General features: G+C 54.7%; 1 protein-coding gene across 1 annotated transcript in view; it reads left to right on the top strand.

Moving 5' to 3' along the window:
• The window catches only part of GLIS1 (GLIS family zinc finger 1), a 219832-nt gene that overhangs the window by 198405 nt on the left and 1625 nt on the right, over positions 1–19802 (top strand). Inside the window, exons 6-10 of the mRNA XM_019666377.1 lie at positions 3299–3409; positions 7151–7283; positions 12412–12565; positions 17372–17550; positions 18178–18345. Of these exons, the coding sequence (XP_019521922.1) occupies positions 3299–3409; positions 7151–7283; positions 12412–12565; positions 17372–17550; positions 18178–18345 (745 nt within the window). The remainder of the gene's footprint in view (positions 1–3298; positions 3410–7150; positions 7284–12411; positions 12566–17371; positions 17551–18177; positions 18346–19802) is intronic.

Below are 19802 nucleotides of genomic sequence, written 5' to 3' on the forward strand. Positions count from 1 at the left end.
AAACGCTTGCCTTCATTACCTTCTCACACACCCAGCCCTTGGGTCCCTTGGGGCCCAGCCCAGGCCCTGAGAGGCACAGATTGGGCCCCAGCACCCTGGTTACGTCTCCCAGAGGCCACAGGGCAGCATCAATAGCACCAGGCCTGTCTGTACATCCTCCCCCCAGGCCCTGGGCAATGTCCCTCCAGGCCTCTCAGGGTCACCCACCCTGTCTCTCACCCTTTCTCCCTCCATCCTAACTGCATTTCCTGGACCCAGCCCCAAAGCAACAGGCCTCTGGACACCACTTGGTGTGTGAACAGAGCTCCTAGGGCTAGGTCAGGTCAGGCCCAGCATGAGTCCGCAGGGTTATCTCAGGCCTTCATTGCCCCAGAAGGTCCTGGTGAAGCCTGGGAGGTGCAGCCGCCAAGCCCAGCCCCTGCTTGCACCCATCCCCACATAAACATCACAGACAGCTCTGAGTGGCTGGGTTGCTTTCCCAGCCCCTGAGGCTCAGAGGCCCAGTCGGTCAGCCCCTTGCAGGCTGGATCTTGTTTTCCAGAGGGGACCCAGTCATGTCTCCAGCTCCCCTCTGGAACCAGGATTTTGTCCATGGGCGGAAAAGTGGTGGAACAGACTGGAAAGGATCAGCCTGGGTCCTAATCCTGGCCCTCCACCTGGTCCCAGAGGCCCAAGGAATGAATGCTCGCCTCTCTGGGCCTCAGTTTCCTCAAACACCTACCTCACAAGAGAGAGATGGGAATCAAATGAGATGACAGATCTATAGGCCAGACACACCATCTGCACAGCAAATATGAATTCCTCTTTTCCTGCCCGCTGACGGAATGCTGACCAAACCCTGCCATGTCCCAGGCACTCGGTGTGGGGTTCAGGTCCTGACTGCCGTGGATTCCTGAATAAGCCGCTGTCCTGCTCTGGCCTCATTTTCCCCAGTGGCAAGATGGCGATGATAATCTCTCCTTTGTCCACTTCTCTGGACCCTTCCGCTGCAGACTAGAGGAGGCACCCTAGTAGAGTGTCGTGGGCACACTCTTATTTACTTTGAGACCTTGGGCAAAGAATCAGCCTCAATTTCCTCATCTGTAAAGAGGGATGCTTCTCCCAAGGGTGAGTGTGAGACTAAAAGGCCATCATGGATGGCAGGTGCTCAGCACACTGCGTGCACATAGGGGCGCTCAGTGCATGAGCACAGACCTAGAGGCTGTGCGGACCGCCAGGCTCCGTCCTCACAGCGTGACCAAGGCTTTGGAGCCTGTGCAGTGACTCCAGGCCTGGGACTTGGCTGCTGCTTGGGACAGCCACAGGGTTTCCTGAGGGCTCACAGGGGAGCTGGGCCAGAGGCATGTTCTGCGCACGTCAGGCCCTGGAAAAATAAACATGGAGATGGGCCTTGTGCCCTCTTTCCAGATGAATGCACCTGCACACAAGGAGCTCTGCTTTTCGACAAAAGCATGTGGATTTGTATTGGTGTCCCCAAGGGACAGGGCCTGGGGCAGAGCATGGTGGAGAGGGATAGGGAGAGGGAGTTGAAATGGGGGTCAGACCCATGAGAGGGGTGTATGTGTGTGTGTGTGTGTATGTGTATGTGTCTGTGCATATGTTGGGGTGGGGTCAGGCCTATGGGAGAGGGGCCATGTGTCTGCCTATGTGTCCATGTATGTCTGTGTCTCTGTGTGGGTTGGGTGGGGGGCAGGTCTGAGGCATGCCATCCACCCTCCCACACCCCATCCCTTCCTTTCAGCGAGGCAAGCTTCTCACTGCTCTGTCTCTCTCTTTTTGCTCTCCTCCGTTTCTTTAACCTGGCAACTCTCCGTGGCAGCACCAAGGTACAGTCATCTCTTCCTGCTTCCCTCTCCCCACAAGGTCCTTGGGTCTGAGGTCGACCAACCTCACCTTGGTCCACAGGGCAGAGTGACCTTGAGGTTTGGGGGGCAGTTCCATGTGGGTGTGTCTGACAGGGACACAGTAATCCTTGGTACTTAACCCGAGAGGTGTCATGTCCTCCAAACATTCTCCTGTTCCCTACAGTTACCGGAGGCCAAAAGGTCCAGGGAAATAGTAACCACTAGATGAGTTAACAAGGGAAGCCTTAGGGATTTCAAGCCCCAACAGCAGCTGGAGTCCCCAAGCAGGGTGTAGTAGGAGGCCCCGTGGGAGAGCTCAGAATCCAGTTATAGCCACGGAGCCCCTGCCCTGGGCCAGGCCCTAGGACCTGGGAGGAATCAAGGGACTGTCCCCTGAGGAAGACTCACCGCCTGCTGGAGAAGGACACTGGACACACGCAGCAGCACAGGTAGACAGTGCTGCTGATGGGAAGCTCAGGAGGTAGAGGTGGGCAGAAGCTCCAGGAGGCTTTGAGAGGAGGTGGTGAGGGCTGGAGGCAGCATCAGGAGGAGGGGGGAGACTTAAGTAGGGCCCAAGTCACAAAAAGCCTTTGGTGGCCAGAGATGGGCTGTGTGCAAGGACACCAGGGAGCCATGGAGGGTTCAGAAGGTAGGAGCATGGCCAGTTCTGTGAGAAGGGCCCTCTGGCTGTGAGTGTGAGGGGAGATTGGAGGCACAGGGAGCAGGGTGGGGCCTGGGCAGAAACCAGGGGAGGCGGTGGGCATGGATTTGTTCTAGATGAGCGACGGGGCCCAAGGGAAAGGGACACAAAAGGCACAGACCTCCCATCCTCCCCAGGCCAGTTCCCTTCTGAGACCCAGTTCCCTTCTGGCCTCCCATGATGGTCGGGGCAAGGACCAGAGAGCAGTCTGAGGACTCTGGCACCACTGCCAGGTGTGGTCCCAGCCTGGGGCCCTGCTGTACTCCAGCCTGACCTCATGTTCGTGCCCTCCTTGCCCCATGCTGTCCCTCTCTGTTCCCTCTCCTCCTCCCCTCCAAGGCAGCCACTTTATTTCACTCTTTGTCCACTTGCTGCTTCTCTGCAGCTCTGGGCTACAAAGGGTATGCTTTGCTCAGAGCCAGTGTCAGAGCGGGAGGTATCATCAGCTGGCTCCATTTTGCAGAGGAGAAAAGTGAGATTCAGAGAGGGGAGGCAACGTACCTGAGGTCCCAGAGTGAGGGCGGAATGATGACACCAGTCCCCTCCTTTGCTACCAGGCCAGGCACCTTCCCTGCACCCGTGGGCAGGACTGGCTGAGACCCCTCCTGGCTGGGGACTTGGAGGGAGGGTCAGGGTGTGAGCCTACAGCCTGCCCCTCGCCCAGTCATCCTCCCCACTGCAGGTCACACCGCAGGACCTTGGGCCTGGCAGGCAGTCCCTCACTCACACGACCTCTGCCCCTCTGATATTGCAGAAGCCATATGCCTGTCAGATCCCTGGCTGCTCCAAGCGCTACACGGACCCCAGCTCCCTCCGCAAGCACGTGAAGGCCCATTCGGCCAAAGAGCAGCAGGTGCGTAAGAAGGTAAGATGGCCCCCGTTCCTGGCCCACCTCTGCAGATGCCCCCCTGGCCTCCCAGCTGCCAGTCCAGCATCAGGCCAGGTACCCACACTCCTTGAGCACATTCACCCGTCCACGTACCCAAGGACGCCGCTATCCATTACCCACCATCTGTCTCCTGCCGTCCCCTGAGTGTACTTCTTCACCCCCACCAGCTCCTGTCTCATCCATCTGCCCACTCACCATGGCTCGTTTAGTAAACATCTGATGTCAGGTACTGTGTAGGTATTGGGGATGAAAAAATGGAAAACCATGATCTGCACCTCCAGTGGGGACCTGGCGGGGGAGAGGCAGACATAAAGAGCTAATTCAGTACAGAATAATAAAGACTGCAATGGAGGCATGCAGAGAATGGTTCGGGGCACAGACAAGGTGGCCTTAGCCCATCCGGATGGGAGCAGGAGAGTCATGGAGAAAGGAGTAGTAGAACGCAGTGGGGTGCTCTCTGGAGCCAGCCTGCCAGGCTCACCACTGCTACCCTGTGGCCTTGGGCACATTTCTTACCACCTTCGTTCTCCATTCTCCTCAACTGTCCAGTGGGAGCAATCAAGGAGCTTTAACGATTGTCCTAAGGATGAAATAATAAATATATGTTAAGGGTTGAGAACAGTACTCGGCCCAAAGTAAAAGCTCAGAACAGAAGGGGGTGTGTTTGGTCATTAAGTCTTGAAGAAGGAAGAGGCATTGGGCACGTGAAGACAGTAAGAAAATTGTACCCCAGCGAGGGACTGGGGCTTGAAACAGTGTGTGCGAGGACCAGTGGGCAGCCTGCCTGTATCGAGGCTGAGCAGCGAGGCAAGGAGGAAAGGCAGGGTGGGCAGGGTGCGCACGACAGGCCCGAAGCCCTGCCAAGGAGTTCAGGCTGCCCTGAGGTCAGTGGGTGCCATCCTTAGGGAAGGGATGTCACCTTGAAAGATGGCTTTGAGGGCCGCTTAGAGAACGGGTGGAGGGTGGTTGGAGGGAAATCCGAGGCAGGGAGGCCGTTGCTGGGGAGCAGGAGAGATGGTGGGGGCTGACCTGGGGCAGAGCAGGAGAGTGGCAGAGGAGCAGCACCCGTGTCAGATTTTGGGGTGCAGGATGGATGGTGGTCCCCTTCACAGGACAGATAATCTAAGAAAGAAGCAGGTTTGCAGGAGAAAGCAGCAGGTTCTGTTTGGAATAAGGTGTGAGCCACCGAGGGACCCAGCACAATGAGAGGGCTGGGACTACAACTTGGGGCAGAGCCTACCCAGCTGGGTGTAACCCACATCTCCAGAGGACCACTGGGGCCCTAGGAGCGGGGGTACTTGAGTGCCAAGGAGGGTATGGGGGTGAAGAGAAACACCAGGACCCAATCCGGGGCCATCAGCATGACAAGACAGAAGGGGAAGAGCCCATTTAGTTGCTCGGCAAGATTTATGGAGCACCTTACTGTTTTCTGAGCAGTGTTCTAAGCTGTGGATACAGCTGTGAATAAAGCAGAGAAAGGCCTAGAGTCTAGAGAAAGCAGACCACTTCAGTCCATGGGATAAGGGTTTACGAGATGGTGTGTTGGAGCAAGCAGGCCTCAGTACGAAAGACGATGGGGACGGGGCAGCCAGGCTCGAAACTTTGGTCTTCGTCCTGCAGGCACTGGGAGCCACTGGAAGCAGTAGAACAGAAAAAGGACATGGTTAAAGCCATAACCATGAACTCGCCAGTGAAAACACCACATCCGTAGTCACCCTGAGAAGGGAGGGCCTAGCCTTGTGTTTCAGACTGTCTCTCATGTACTCCTCACAGTAACCCTAGGAAGTGGGCACTGATTATTTTCCCCATTTTAGAGATGTGGAAGCTGAGGCTCAGAGAGTTCACAAATCTGCCCAGAGTTGTGCCGTATGGGAGTGACCGAGCCAGGGTCCCATCCCGGACCCGTCTCTCTCCAGGGCCTGAGTTCTCTCCACCATGCTCAGGTTGAGGGGCCTGAGCAGGCTAGGGAATGGCCCAGGCTCCATGCCAACAGAGCTTCTGTCCCCAGCGGACTGGTGCCGGAGGACCAGAATCCTGCCCTGGTTTTCCCAGGCCCCATACTTGGCTTGCACTGGGCCCCAGGGACCTGGGGCCGCAGATCTGCAAACTTCCCAACAATAAGCATCCATTAAGAGCCATCGGGGATGATGTATCTTTCTGGGTAAAGCGACCCTTGTATTATGACAGCTCCTTGGCAGCCCTGCTGCGTTTCAGAGAGAATTAGAAATGCTTTTCTTCCTTAATTCTCCTCTCCTGCTGCTCCTAATCCGATCGACATTGCGGTCTGCAAGGCATGCCTTGGCCCTCTTTTGCCAGAAACTTAATTTACATGGAAAACAGCTGCTGGGTCAAGGCGCTGAGGGCCCATGGGAAGGCTGGGCATGCCCTCCCCAAGCCTGGGTGCTGGCCCTCCTGGCCTAGGAGGGTGGAAAAACCCTCGGGGCTGACTCTCAGTTGCTGTGTGACATGAGACAAGGCTCTCACCTTCTCTGAGTCGGTTTTGTCCCCGGTAAAATGAAGGCTCTAGAAGTGAGGCTTTGGGATTTCCCTGGGAGAAGGAGCCCTTCACATCCAGGTGCATGCCCCCTCATCTCCTGATGTCCCTAGGGCCCCAACCAGCCCCTCCCTGTCCCGATCTGTCCCCATCCGGAGAGGTGAAGATGTTTTGAGGCGTCGGTCTCCAGTCTGTCTCTAGGATCAACTGAAGGTTATTGGCCAAAGATTTGCCAGCTCCAGTTTGCTTTCAGCCAATGATCTCAGGTCCATATATTGATCCAGTGTGGCCACTGTCAAGTGACCATGTGAGACTCGGCCGGCTAGAGTCAGCCAGCCCTTTACACAGAGCGTTTAACAAGCGTGCTCATATCCATCATCTCATTCCTCCTCAGCGCAGCCTGTGGCGAGGGGTGATTATTGTTGCTACAGGCAGGAGAGGGAGAGCCAGAGAGGCTATTTGTCCAATGTCACACACAGAGTAAGAAGAGATGGAGTGGGATTTGAACCCAGGTCTCCTGCCCCTAGCCCTGGACTACTTCCCCTGGACCTTATACCAGGAAGGAAAAAAGATGGTGGGGATGGATAGGAGAAGGAGGGAAGAGACTGCGTTCCTCCTGTATTTTACCTCCACATCAGTTCACCTCAGTGGCGCCACCAGAAGATGCCTCATAGACCTCCAGCGACCTGTGGGAGGCCCCAGCTGCTGCACTGACTGACACCGGCCTCCGCGTTTGTGCTGAGGCCATGCCTCCTGCGGGCTTCTCCCAGCTAGTGACTAGATGAGGCAAGACCCCTTCCCAAGAGACACAGATCCCCCCGACTTACTTCTAGCAGACTTTGGCTCTCTGAGAACCCCCTGGCTCTCTACACTCCCAGCCTAGGAAGCTCCCATCAACCTCCTTTCCCTCCCTCCTCTCGTGGTCCGACTTGTCACTCCGCCTGATGGCTCTCCCAGCTCGCCCAGCTCTCTCACACAGGCACTTCCCCTATGAAAATTCTTGCATGTTCAATCTCGTCTTAGCATTTGCTTTGCAGACCTTAACTAACAACCTTCACGATGTACACAATTAGTTCCATATTACAAATGAAGAAACTGAGGCTCAGTGAGATAGAGTCTTGCTCTGGGGCCACTGTCCTTCCTGCCTTGTCCCCTAAGGTGAGGATTGCTGATGGGCAGGTGGTCTCTTGCTAACACCCTCTCTCCCTGTGCTTGCTCTCCAGCTGCACGCAGGCCCTGATACTGAGACCGACGTCCTGACCGAGTGTCTGGCCCTGCAGCAGCTCCATGCGTCCACACAGCTGGCTGCCAGCGAAGGGAAGGGTGGCCGCACCCTGGGTCAGGAGCTACTCCCAGGTATGCATGTGAGGAGGCAGAGCCAGGCACATAGCCTGGAGCGCCCGTTTACTGCCACCCAGCCCTGCAGGAAGACAGTAATGCTCTGTGGACCACCAGGAGCCATATAGGCACGATTTGCTGAGGGACACCACCTCCTCAGGGCTTAATTGCCTCTGCAGCTTATCTAACTAGGCGTATATTCCTTCAGATTTTCCTGTGGTTCCCCATTGCCTATGGGGTGAAGCCCAGGCCCCTCTCATCCTGGCCTCCGAGGCCTCGCGGGGCCTGGCCACTTCTGGAAGCCTCCTGGCCCAGCCTTGACACAGTGGACACAGTTCTCTGAACACCTTATGCTCCGTCTTGCCTCCGAGCCTCTGTACACACCTCGCCATCCTCCTCTCCCCTCCTCGTCACTAAGGCAGCTCCTTCGCTTCCTTCAGGACCTGCATTAAGATACAGGCCTGGGACTCAAACCACGACCCCTTGACTCAAAGGAGAAAGCCAAGGTCAGATGGTGGGCAACTTGGCCATCATCGCATCCAGCTCCTCACTAAACCCTGTGGCCCAGCGATGGGGCCCCCAGACCCTTGGGTCCCTGCATGCCCATCCAGCTGGACACTTAGAGTCTCTGGTCCAGCTGAGGCAGCCTGACTGTCCCTCCCTGCAGCCAGAAGCCACAGGTCAAGTCTCAGGCCCCAGCAGGGGTTCCTGGCTGTGCCGTTTAGGAATCCAGCCCAGATTGGGGCAGTGTGGCCTGTGGATTCCAGCCGACAAAGTTGTGCTCTGCCCTTTCCCCCTCCCAGAAGAAACCACAGCATCAGAGCAGAAAGGTCTTCCCACCCTCTGGGATTTCTTGAATTACTCCAACCATGTTAAACATTTTTTATTTTCCAGTTTTTGATTCTTTCCTCTCAGCATTGAAATAGCAGCAGATTTAAAGCTGTCAAAGCACTTACCGAAACAGCCTTGGGAAGAGAAGGTGTTTGTCCTTTTTCTGGCTCGCCCTTCACAGGGTTATATGCTCAGACAGGCCCACAAGGGTGAGGACACCCCAGGAGGATGGGTCCATGGAAGAGGGACCACACCCTCCTCCCTCCAGCCACGGGCTGCTTCTCACAGGATCAGAGTTGCTAAACTAACAGGGCAAGAAGGTACCATAGGGATGACCATGCCTAGGGATGAAGGTTTGCATCTCAAGTGCCAGCTCCCTACTGCTTAGAGCTCTGTGTTGAGAAAGATTCTGAGGCTCAACAGGAAAGAGGGCTGTAACTGATTAGCAATGGCTATCCTGAGGCATAGTTCCTATAGAGCCATTGTTTTTACCCTGGGAAGACCCAAGGTCATCAGGAGAAGTCTGCAGCAGAGCCAGGTTATAAACCTTTTCTCCCAGATACCAGCCCGGGGCTTGTCCCAGGCAGAGGGGCCAGGGCCAGCAAGAACCATCTCTTGAGCACTTGGGCCAGTCACTGTACGAACATCATCTTATCCAATCCCCAGTGAGCCCATGCTACAGATAAGAAACAGAGTCACTGAGGTAGCACCATGGACGAGGCAGCATTGGGGTAATAGCACGCCTGCCCAGTCCCATTCTGACAGTGAGCGAGTGGTGTCTTCCCTGCCTTGAGCCTCAGTCCCCTGCACCCCTCACCAAGACCTACTGTGACAACAGATGTGACTGTGGATGTGATCACTTATATAAATCTAATGTGACCACTAATTTTATCATTATTATTGTTGCTCATGGTGAATGAGAAGAGTAACTATTGACTCATCCATCTCATAATAATACAACGGAAAACATTTTTGGAGTATGTACAAGAGCAGTTCTAGGGACTGTACATGTATGTATTAACATAATCCTCATGAAGTACATGCTAGTATGCTCTTTCTTTTCTAGACGAGAAAACTGAGGCCTTAAGTGATCAAGTCACTTGTTGCTGCGGGTTCCCAGCCAGTACATGGCAGAGGCCTGATCTGAACCCAGGCCGTCCGGCTGCAGGCAGTGCCCTTACCCAAATAGTCTGCCGTCTCCCCTGCTGCCAAGGCTGTGCCTCGCCAAACTGAGCACCTACCGTATGTCAGGCCCCGTGCTGGTCCCTGTCCTCAAGCAGCGTCCAGCATAGCAGGGAGGAAAGGACCAGCCAGGTGAACCCAGGAGTCCTGGACCCCCTGGGCTTCGGCTGCCAGGTCTGCTGAAGGCCGCTCAGCAGATGCCTGAGGCACAGTTGGGAACAGATGTTAGGGCCAGAGGTTAAGTGCTCACGGCTGATGATTGATGACGCTGATTTACAGCCTGAAGTGGTGCGTTTTGGGGAGAGGCCGGGCAGGCCCCGTGGCATCCCCACTCGCGCTGCCCCTCATGATGTAGTGATTCCCTCATTTCCATCCACCATCCCTTCACATGTTCAACATGGCTAGTTCACACACTCAGGGACCCACACTGGGGCAGGGCAAAGGCAGGGGAAAGCTGGGGAACAGACTCAAGTAGTGTTAGGATAGGAGAGTCTCCCACAGAAGGGGGAGCGGGGGGAGGAGCTGGCGAGGGTGACATTGAGTTTTCATTGTCGAACTGTAGGAAGCTCCCGCGAGTTTGTCCCTCATCAGGAGGGACCAGCTCTCCTCATGGGAAACCCTCAGAAGCTTCTCTGGCAGACCCAGGGTAAAGTGATGGGCAGTGAGGATGTGAGAAGCATGAGGTCAGCATGGCTGAGAGAGAAGGAGCAGGATTTATCAGGATTCTAGGCCTTCCGAGCTGTCAGACTCCCAAATTGGTTCAAGATGGCAGGTGAAGCAGTGCTAGCGAGCGTGGTGAGTGGAGCAAGCCATGAGCAGCGCTGAGCCAGCTCCATCACAGAAATCCCCTCTGGTGCCTTTCTGACCAAACTGGGGAGGGATCTGTGGCCGAGGGAGGCAGTGGGTGGGTGGATGGATGAATGGATGGATGGGCGGTACATGCCATGGGAGCAGAGGTCCCTGAGACAGGGAGGGGCAGGAACTGGGGCTGAGAAGCAAAGGTCCCTCAAGGGCCCATTCAGCGTCCCAGGTTCTCACAGCCGTACCGCAGTGAAGCCTGAACCCCTAGCCAGACATCCAGGCCATAGCCCAATCTGGAGCCCTAGACCATTTGCTGGGCTTGGCTTTAGATGGACTTTCTCTTGGTATCACTGGGGACGCCTGATTAGCTGCCCACTGTATGACTTTCGACGAATCATTGAAGTTCTTAAGACTTAGTTTCTTCATCTTAAAATGGAATCGTATCATCTCCCCTGGAGACAGTTGTTGAGATGGTTAAACTGGTGTGGAAAAAGCGTTTGACACATAGCATATTCTTTAATTAATAGTAGCTTGCTAACACACATTTATTGTAAGAGTAAAATTTCACCTAATATAACTCATCCATAAGGTGTCTGCTACTTTAGGTTCAGGACAGGGGCTGCAAACTGTTTGTCTCATAGGCACAGTGTTTCATTCTTTTTCTTTTTCTTTCTTTCTTTTTTTTTAAGTTTCGATGTAAAGGGCTTAAGGGGCACATTCTCTCCACTTTGCCACAGTCCCCACTACTCCCTATTATCCCTGCAGTTTCACTTAGTTTGCTGCCTGCCATGCCACCTAAAACACTGAGCTTGCAATCCCTGCCATAGCCCTGCTCAATTCCTTATAATAGCTCCCTGAATTGCAGGCCTGGGCCAGAGGGACCAGCCTGGGATGGGCTAGCCTTGGAGCCCCCAACCACCTGAGGAGGTAAAAGTCCCGCCTTTACCCCATCCATGAAAAAAGTGTGATGTGTTCTCAGATGGTCCTTATGAGGTGATAAAGAGCATTGGATCTGGATCTATGTGACCAGATTGATATTCAAAATGTAACAGCTGGCCCAGGATGAGCTCTGACCAATCGGAGTGGACACTGCATCAGTGCAGCTCTGGGTATGGCCCCCAGGTCCACAGAGTCCTCCCAGGGCATCGACTTGATGAATTGATTTCTGGGACAATGATGTCAATGTCTATTAAGATTCAAATAAACATGGCCAGATTAAAGAGGGGGGGGGCGTGCAGAATTGAACCAATTGTTTTCAGATAAAATAGGGAATGTCAAAAATTTGCAACTCTTGCTGTGTCTCTCTCAGGCTCCAGTCCCAGAGTAGGGGTTCATTCTCCCCTCTAATTGGGGTTCCTTGGCAAAGGCATTTGGGAATCGCTGTCTTCAGTAACTACGCTCAGACCCTCAATTAGGCCCCTGGAGCAATAACTGATTCTGACCTAGTGACCCCATGTGATTCATTAGCCCACTTATCTTCTTCACAAGAATAAGACCCTTGGGAGTAAAAGGTGATAAAAGGTGGTATCAGCCTGCAGGTGTCTCTAGAGGTTTAGTATCTGAGACTAGAGCATGGCTGATTCCTCTCCTCAGGAGGGCCTTGTGCAGTGTATAGCTTGTACAACCACCTGTGGCATCCCTTCTCAGAGGTCTCCCAGGCCAGCCTGCCATCCAGCTAGCATAGTCATCCTCTCTTTGGAACCCCTTGCAGTGCATGTCCGGGACCTGCTTGCACATCTCTGGGGATGATGGGTAGTTCATTTTTTTCCAAAGGCAGCCCATTGCCCTACAGCAGCTCAGCCTATTATTACTAGAAAGTATGGCCAAGCCCTGAGCTAGAGTCTGCTTCCCTGAAGCTTCCCTCCATTCCAGGATCCCTGTCTGCTTCTGAGGCTACACAGGTTCACACAGCAAGTCCCTTCTTTCCCAGAACAGCCCCAGAGATTTGAGGCAGCCTACTCCACACACACACACACACACACACACACACACACGCGCGCGCGCGCGCGCGCACACACACACACACACACATACACACACACACACACACACACACCCTCCCCCCGACCACCCCATGCCTCTGACAGCCCCTTGTCAGACCTCTGCTATCAGGATAGGCCTCAGCCCTGCACACAGCCCTTCAGCCAAGGCATGAACAGAGCAGGGTAGAACCATCGTCTCCCTCGTTTGGGCCCCTAACCTTCTATTAACACAACCTTGCTGGTTCCCCTTCTTGTCTTTCTATATAAGCAGACACACAGCTCCTGGGTCGTCCACAACCATCTCTAGGGAGTGGCCGGAAGCCCAGCGATGTTTGTTTCCTTCCCTGCAGGCATGTATCCTGGCTCCATCACCTCCCGTAATGGGCTCGCATCAGGCATCCTGCCTCCCACGCACGATGTCCCTTCCAGGCACCACCCACTGGACACCACCACCAGTTCCCACCATCTGTCCCCTCTGCCCACGGCTGAGAACACCAGGGATGGGTATGTACAGCAAGCCAGTCCTTCTCCAAGGCAGCAAGCAGGCACCTGCATGGGAGGCAGGTGAGGGCAGGCATCCCACACACTAAATGGTTGTTACTCATAATGAAAACAGCCAGTGTTTAGGCAGCACTTACTGTATCCTGCGTCTGTACCAAACTCTTTCCGTGCACGATTTCACTGGTACCTCGCAGTAACCCTACCAGGTAGATGGTATTGGCCCCTGGACTTCTTGATGTCATGCCCTGTACACCTTCTCTCCTTTGGGGGCAGCGCTGGGAAGATGCTGTGCCCTCGCCTGACCCCTGCATTCTGAGCTGCCACACCCAGGCCTCCTGGGTAGCCTCGCTCTGGCGCCTCTTAGGCTCATACCATGCATTTGGTGAGCAGACTGCCTGCCGCCCACCCCAGAGATGCCCGCCTGGGCCTTGCTCCCGTGTTTAGCCGCTGCAGCTGTGACCATTGCCCAGCCTTCCAGGGCTGCCGAAGAGCCCTTACTGCAGGATCCCTGCAGGGAGGGGTGGCCTCTTTCTGCATTCAATGTGGTTCCCATTGTGGCCACTTAATTGGCTGGAAATGGTGAATGTGCTAATTGCTGGCCTCTAATGCTGCAGAAAACTGTTTTTCTTGCCCCACCGCCTGCCCTCCCTGCCACTTTCACTTATCTCCAGCAGGACCTGATCAAACTTGTCCCCCGAGGCCTGGCCCCAGCACCTTGCTGACCCCCACACACACATTTTATCCTCGAGGCCACAGCCTTGGCCTGTCCGTGCCTGGGCCGGACCTGGCCTTATTACCAAATTTGTTGCCTAGGGCTCCTCACTGGGTTCCTCCTCCTACTCACTCACCTTGTTATTTAATGTCTAGTTATTAAGCCCCTGGTGTGGGTGGGCCCTGGACCACTGATGACCCCAGCCCTGGAAAGGCTCCCCATGAGCGGGGGAGATGGACAGACCTGAAGGGATTGACTACACAGGGCAAGTGCTCTGAGGGAAGGACGCAGAAGGGACTGTGGGAGCCCAGAGGAGAAGCCAGTGCAGTGGGAGCAGGTGGCAGGCAAGGTTTCCTGTAGGAGATGCTAAGCCGGACCTCCAAGGTTAAGGAGGAGCTGGCTGAGTGGAGAGGTTGAGAGAAAGGAACAGCAAGCTTGGTGTATTCTGGGAAGCACGCACCTTTGTGTGGAGTGACCAGCTCAGGAGAGAGGTTACCAGGGCCAGATCATGAGGCCCGTGACAGGACTCCATCTGAAGGGTGTTAGGCAGTGATGTGATCAGACTTGGGGACGAGAAAATGCATCCTGCAGCACGGGCCTAGATTGCTGGGGGCAGCATCGAATGTGGGGTGGATTGTGGGGCGGATGGCAGCCTGAGCCAGGGCTGGTAGGTGGGCAGCAGGCACCCCCAGAAGGCATTAGTGACATAGAATAAGCAGGACTTAGGGCAACCCTGGTATGTGGGGAGAGAAGAGGCCATCAGGGCGAGCCCCTGGGTGGGCAGAAGTGCCGTTCATGGAACAGGGGAAGACTGTGGTTGTGAGTGGGGGTGGAGAGCCATGAAGAGGCAGCCTGATAGGCTGCAAAGGAGGACCCAGAAAACCAAGCCCTCCCCGAGTCTCAGCTCCTCCTCTGTAAAGTGAACATTAAAATACTATCGTGGAAGAAGGTAGTGAGATCCCTGCACATGCCTGACGCTGTATGTGTTACCTGATACAGCTTCCATGGACACAGTCCCCTGTCCCCTATCCACCCACCTACCCACCCACCGGCTCGGGCCACCTGCTCACCGAACAGCCAGCCCCAAACATCTCCAACCAAAGTAAAATAAACCACAGAGGCCTTTCCCCACCCTGGCCTGTGCACTCTGCTCTGCCTCATTCATCACCTGCCTGCCGCCTGCATAAGTGCCCGTCAGGAATTCATGCAATGAGAGGCAGAGTGATGACAAGACCGAGACAGACCTCCCGCCCGCCTGCCCGCCCACCCGTGCCTGCCGGAGCCCGGGCTCAAGTCATCCCAACTGCGAGGTGCCCAGGCTCTCTGGGCTGTGGGAGAGAAGGGTCCTCACGCCTGACACCAGGCCCGGGCCCAGCTTGAATGGGTTTCTTTTTTCAGCCCCTGAAAAGAGGGGGACGGAAAGGCAAAGGCCTTCAGCCTCTACTTCCTGCCAAAGTCAACAGGGAAGGCCACTCGCAGCTCCCTGGTGGTTTGCTGGGACGTTTAAATAGCTTGACAGAATTATCTGATTCACTCAAAAGTATGCTAAGAGGGCCTGACTTCATGACCAAATGTATTTATCCTGGCTCAGAGAAGACGCCGAACAGGGTGGTGTTTTCCCCGGCCCTGTACAAGGTATGAAACCCTCAGTCTGCCAGGCTGGTGGGGTTTTATATTAATTTTTATAGGTTCCAATTGAAGCAAAAATATTTGATTTAGGAATCATTTGCATGACTCAGAAGAGGAGCTCCAGATGATCTTTTTTCCTTTTAAAGTGTTCAGGTAGAGCAGCATAACCTCAGCCCTCACGTCTGCTGTGGAGAGTCATGTTCTGTTTAATTTCACTGGCTGTGAAGGTGGCAAATGTGAATTTATGGCAGGTTTAAGACAAGAAAAACAAACTTTGGAAATGCATGTTTTTTCCCCTTCAGATCTGGTTCTCCGTCATTTTGCAGTGCCGTTCATCTCTGGGTTCTGTAACTGAGCGAGTCAGAAACCCATTTGTTAGTATTTATCAGCTGATTGCTGTGTGCCAGGCCCAGGGCTGAGCACTGCATGAGTGAGAGGACCAAGACCTGGCCCTCCGCAAAGGAGTTTACAGGGGAGGAGGCTGACAGGAAATCAGGAAAGAGCTGGAGTATGGGTGCCGGGCTGGGGTGGGCATCAGGCAGGCAGACACCACCCAACTGGTCTGAAGAAGCGTCCACCCTCAGTCAGGAGAACTGGTCATGAGATCACACAACTTGTGCAGAGTCCTCCATGGTTTATAGAGCACAGTGGAAGACCCTGACCCACCTGCCAGCCTCGTGAGACAGGCCTAAAAATATTAAGGATGACAATAATGATAATTCATTCATAGAGCCTTGATGAAGATTCAGTTCATTAACTTAAGGAGGCTGACGTGTACCTCCACGGTGTTAGGTGCTGGGCTAAGGACCGGGGACCCAGGTCACAGGACCCCCTTCTTGCTGCCTTCGGCACACTCACAGTGGTTGGGTCCCAAACATATGAATGGTGTCAGTGCAGTGGAGGGGCAGTGACAGCAGGATGCCCAGATTGGAGGGAGCAGAAGGGGTCCCAGCACAGATACAGACACGGAGCCCACCAACCAATCTCCAAATGCCCTTGCCTGGTTTCAAGATAGGCCTGCTTTCCCAGAGAGAGGCACTGATCGGCCCTTCAACACCTTCTGTCTTTGAGGGTGGGCCATGGTAACATGCCTACTCTGCAAAGGTCACCTTGAGCTATGACATTCAACTGTAGGATATTTTAATGTGGATGGTCCAACAAATCCACAAATGCAAATAAGAAAATGGAGCTCAGAATGCCTACTCTCTCCCTCTTTCTGCAATGCGCATAAATGCGTTATGGGCTGGGAGCCTTCAGCCTGGTCCCAAAAGCCCCCAAGTCCAACTGAGCCTGGGGTCATTTCCTGTGAACAGACCCAGAGGCTTAGGAAGGTAGCTTGAGGAAAGACCTGGTCTATAGAGAAGTGCAGTCCAGTTAGATGGCCCACCTGGGCTCAGCTGGGCTTGGGGTGACTGCGCAGCTCAGCCGCTGCAGTTTTGCTTCAGAACATGAGCTTGCAGAGAGCACAGGCTTAGGCCTGCATCCCCTCAGGCTCTGAATGAAGGGAGGTGGTGAGCCCCCCATCACAGGATGTATGCAAGTGGAGGAGAGGTGGCCAGGGATGGAGACAGAGGTCTCTAAAAGTGCACTGTGCAGGGAAATAACGGCCAACTTAGACATCAGACCTACCTGCTAGGTTTCCTTCCCTTCATCTTGGTAATAATGATGATGATTCACAGAGTGGCTAAGAATATACTTGCCATCATACTGAGTGCTTTGCCCACATTGCTTTCTTTATTTTACCCCCCACCATAACTGTATATGTCAGTGCTGTGTGGCCGGGACTAACTTAGGCATCCTCGCTGAACCTTGGTTTTCTGGTCTGTGAGCAGGACACAGGAACATCTCTCATGGGGCCTGGGGTGAGGTGGAGGCTCAATGAATGGTGACTGTTAGTGCCATGGGACCTTCTCTTGCTAAGGAACTGCCAAGGCTTTCAGTGTGGCTGTTCCTGGGCTCATCCCCCAGGTGGCCAGAGCAGCATGCACAAAGTTAGTGTCAGGATCCAGCAAGGGCGGCTGGTATTTAGCCCTGGGTTCCAAGAGCTGCAGTGTGCCAGGTAGAGAGCACAGCAGCCCTGGGAGGAAACCAAGGCTCAGAGACATTACGCATCTTGCCTCAAATCACGTGGCCAGTGAGAGCAGATGGGGTTTGAAACACAGTTCTGTCGACTCCAAATGTCATGCTTATAACCAGCATTTCTTGCAGACTATCAGTTCTAAATACCAGAAGGAAGCTTTTCTTTACTGATTCCTTTGGGCCCTAACGCTTACAGGATTTTAAAATTTAATTCCAGTTTAAACATAATCAGAAATAAAACTTCCTCTTCTAATTGCACTGTGGTAAGTTAGAGCAAGTCAGCTAGTGAGCTCACCACTGCTGGAGGGGAACACACAGGTGTAGCCATGCCTCTGGCCCCTGCAACCCCCAGAGCCCATCTTACTCATGGCTGTCTCTGTTCTCTCCAGGTTGGGACCCAGCCTCCTCTCGCCCATGGTCAGCCCACTGAAGGGCCTCGGGCCACCACCACTGCCACCATCCTCCCAGAGCCATTCTCCAGGGGGCCAGCCCTTCCCCACGCTCCCCAGCAAGCCACCCTACCCACCCTTCCAGAGCCCTCCACCCCCACCTCTGCCCAGCCCGCAAGGTAAGCTCTGACCCCAGGGCCCTCTCCTATACACACACCGATTCCGGCTAGGGTGCCCAAGAGAAATGAGTCACCGACCAGGGGGAAGGCAGGTGGGGAACAGAATGACAGCGGTCACTAAGGGCCACACTGGGAGAAACCGGAGTCAGGTGACCCAACATGCTTAGTCAGGAGCACTTCCTGGAGGAAATTCGTTCTGAGCCGTGAAAGAGTTTGTTCCATCCATGAGGTGTCAAAGGGCTCTCCCAGCAGAGGGAACAGCATCGGCAGTGGCAGGGAACATCCTGCTGCTTGGAGGAGCAGTGAATGATTGGTTATCTCACGGGGGAAGGGAGTAGAGGGCCAACAGTCCCTTCCCTCAGAGCACTCACATCAGCCACAAATGACTCGAGTCAGGCACAGCCACATGAGGCCACCTCCCCAAACCCCACCAGTGCAGGGCAGAACTGGGAGAGGGGCCCAGAACACCTGGTACCTTCTCCACCCTGGGGCTCCCTTCTCTCAGTCACACCCTCCATGCCTGGCCAGGACAGTATGGGGGGGCTGATCAGTGCCGCAGGGATGGTCCCCTGCCTGCCCTGGGACTCTTTCTTCTGTTAAAGCAGCCCTTGCTGACTCCCTCTGCAGGCTACCAGGGCAGTTTCCACTCCATCCAGAATTGCTTCCCCTATGGTGACTGCTACCGGACAGCCGAGCCAGCAGCCAGTGGGGACGGACTGGCCGAGGAGGCCCACGGTTTCAACCCGCTGCGGCCCAATAGCTACCACAGCCTCAGTGCACCTTTACCTGCCACAGGTAAGCATTCCTGCATGCCTCCCTTCCCTGAGCGCCTACCAAGGGCCAACCCTGTGCTGGGTGCTTTATACACATTGTCCCACAGCCTTGGGACAGCCCTACGAGGCAGAGTCATCCCCAGTTTACAGAGGGGGAATTAAAGGCTCAGAGAGGTCCCAGGATCCTACAGAATGGGGACCTGAACCCTACCTGACTCCACGCACTGTTCCTTCCGCACTTGCGCACGGCTTGTACATGTCTGCACTCTGGCAGGTTTCTGAAGAACAGAGAAGAATCAGACTGGAGCCCACAGCCTAGTTGATGTTTCCCTTTGAATATTTACTGAGCACCTACTATGTGCAGACATGGTTGTAGACCCTGGGGCTCCAGCAGGGAATGAGACAAATACTGATCTCCATTTAACACATGAGGAAACTGAGTCCCAGAAGGGCCACCCTGCGAGGAAGGGACAGAGCCTGGAAGTCGTGCTTGTTCCTTGCACCTGTGTCCCCTTCAGGGCCCTGGGCCTTCCCCAAGTAACGCCCCTGGCTGGGGCGGAGAAGCCCAGAGAGATGGGAGGTCTGTGCATGGCCCGAGGTAGAGTCAGGCTCAGGCCACAGGTCAAGTCCTGGTCAGAGCAGGAGCACAGATGAGTGGCTCCCCAACAAGCCCCACCCCAGACCAGTCCCGGGGCTCAGGTCCAGCTAGAAGCTGAAGGCCTGGGTAGATGGGGGCCCCTGTCCCAGGTGCCCCTCAGGCAGCTCTGGGTGAGTGAAGCTAGGATGGAGGGATAAGGACATAGGGACAAGCTCCAAGGTCACAGTCAAGGACACACAAAGCTGTGAGTCCATGTTTCCTGTTCACACACATGCTGCCATGCCTCTGTGTGTGTTCTTTCTTCATGTGTCCATGAGGCACATCGGTACGTGGGCATGTGGGGCCAGCACAGGTGGGTGCCACGCAGTGTGTCCCATGAGTGTATAAGGAGTTTACAGGGCACATGTGCTCACATTGTGCTTGTGCTGATGTTCATGCCCTGTCTGTGTGCACACATCAGTGTTCCCCATCCCGTGACCCCATCTGTGTACACCCGCCGGTGTTCCCCAATCCGTGACCCCATCTGTGTGCCCAGACTGTGTTTGAGTATGGTGCAAGTATGTCTGTGGGTGAACACATGTCACATACATGCATCATAGGCAAATGGGTGCCCAGTCACAGGGTGTGCAGGGACGGGTGAGTGTGTTCTGTGTCTACATGCACGTGGATGAGTGTGTGATTAGGCACCAGCTGCTGTCCCCAGCACTGCTGGCTCTCACCGCCTAGTCCTCCATCCAGCCCTCAGCCAGAGACCAAGGCAGGATTTCTTGGTTTAGCAGCAAGGTCTGAAATAAACAGCTCTTAGGGGGTAAAAGGGAGCTTCCATGTCCCCACATAGAGTAGGGGGTTTGCTTCCATGTCCCCACATAGAGTAGGGGGTT

The sequence above is a fragment of the Hipposideros armiger genome, unplaced genomic scaffold (assembly GCF_001890085.2).
Source record: "Hipposideros armiger isolate ML-2016 unplaced genomic scaffold, ASM189008v1 scaffold_469, whole genome shotgun sequence".
In the NCBI taxonomy this organism is placed as follows: Eukaryota; Metazoa; Chordata; class Mammalia; order Chiroptera; family Hipposideridae; genus Hipposideros; species Hipposideros armiger.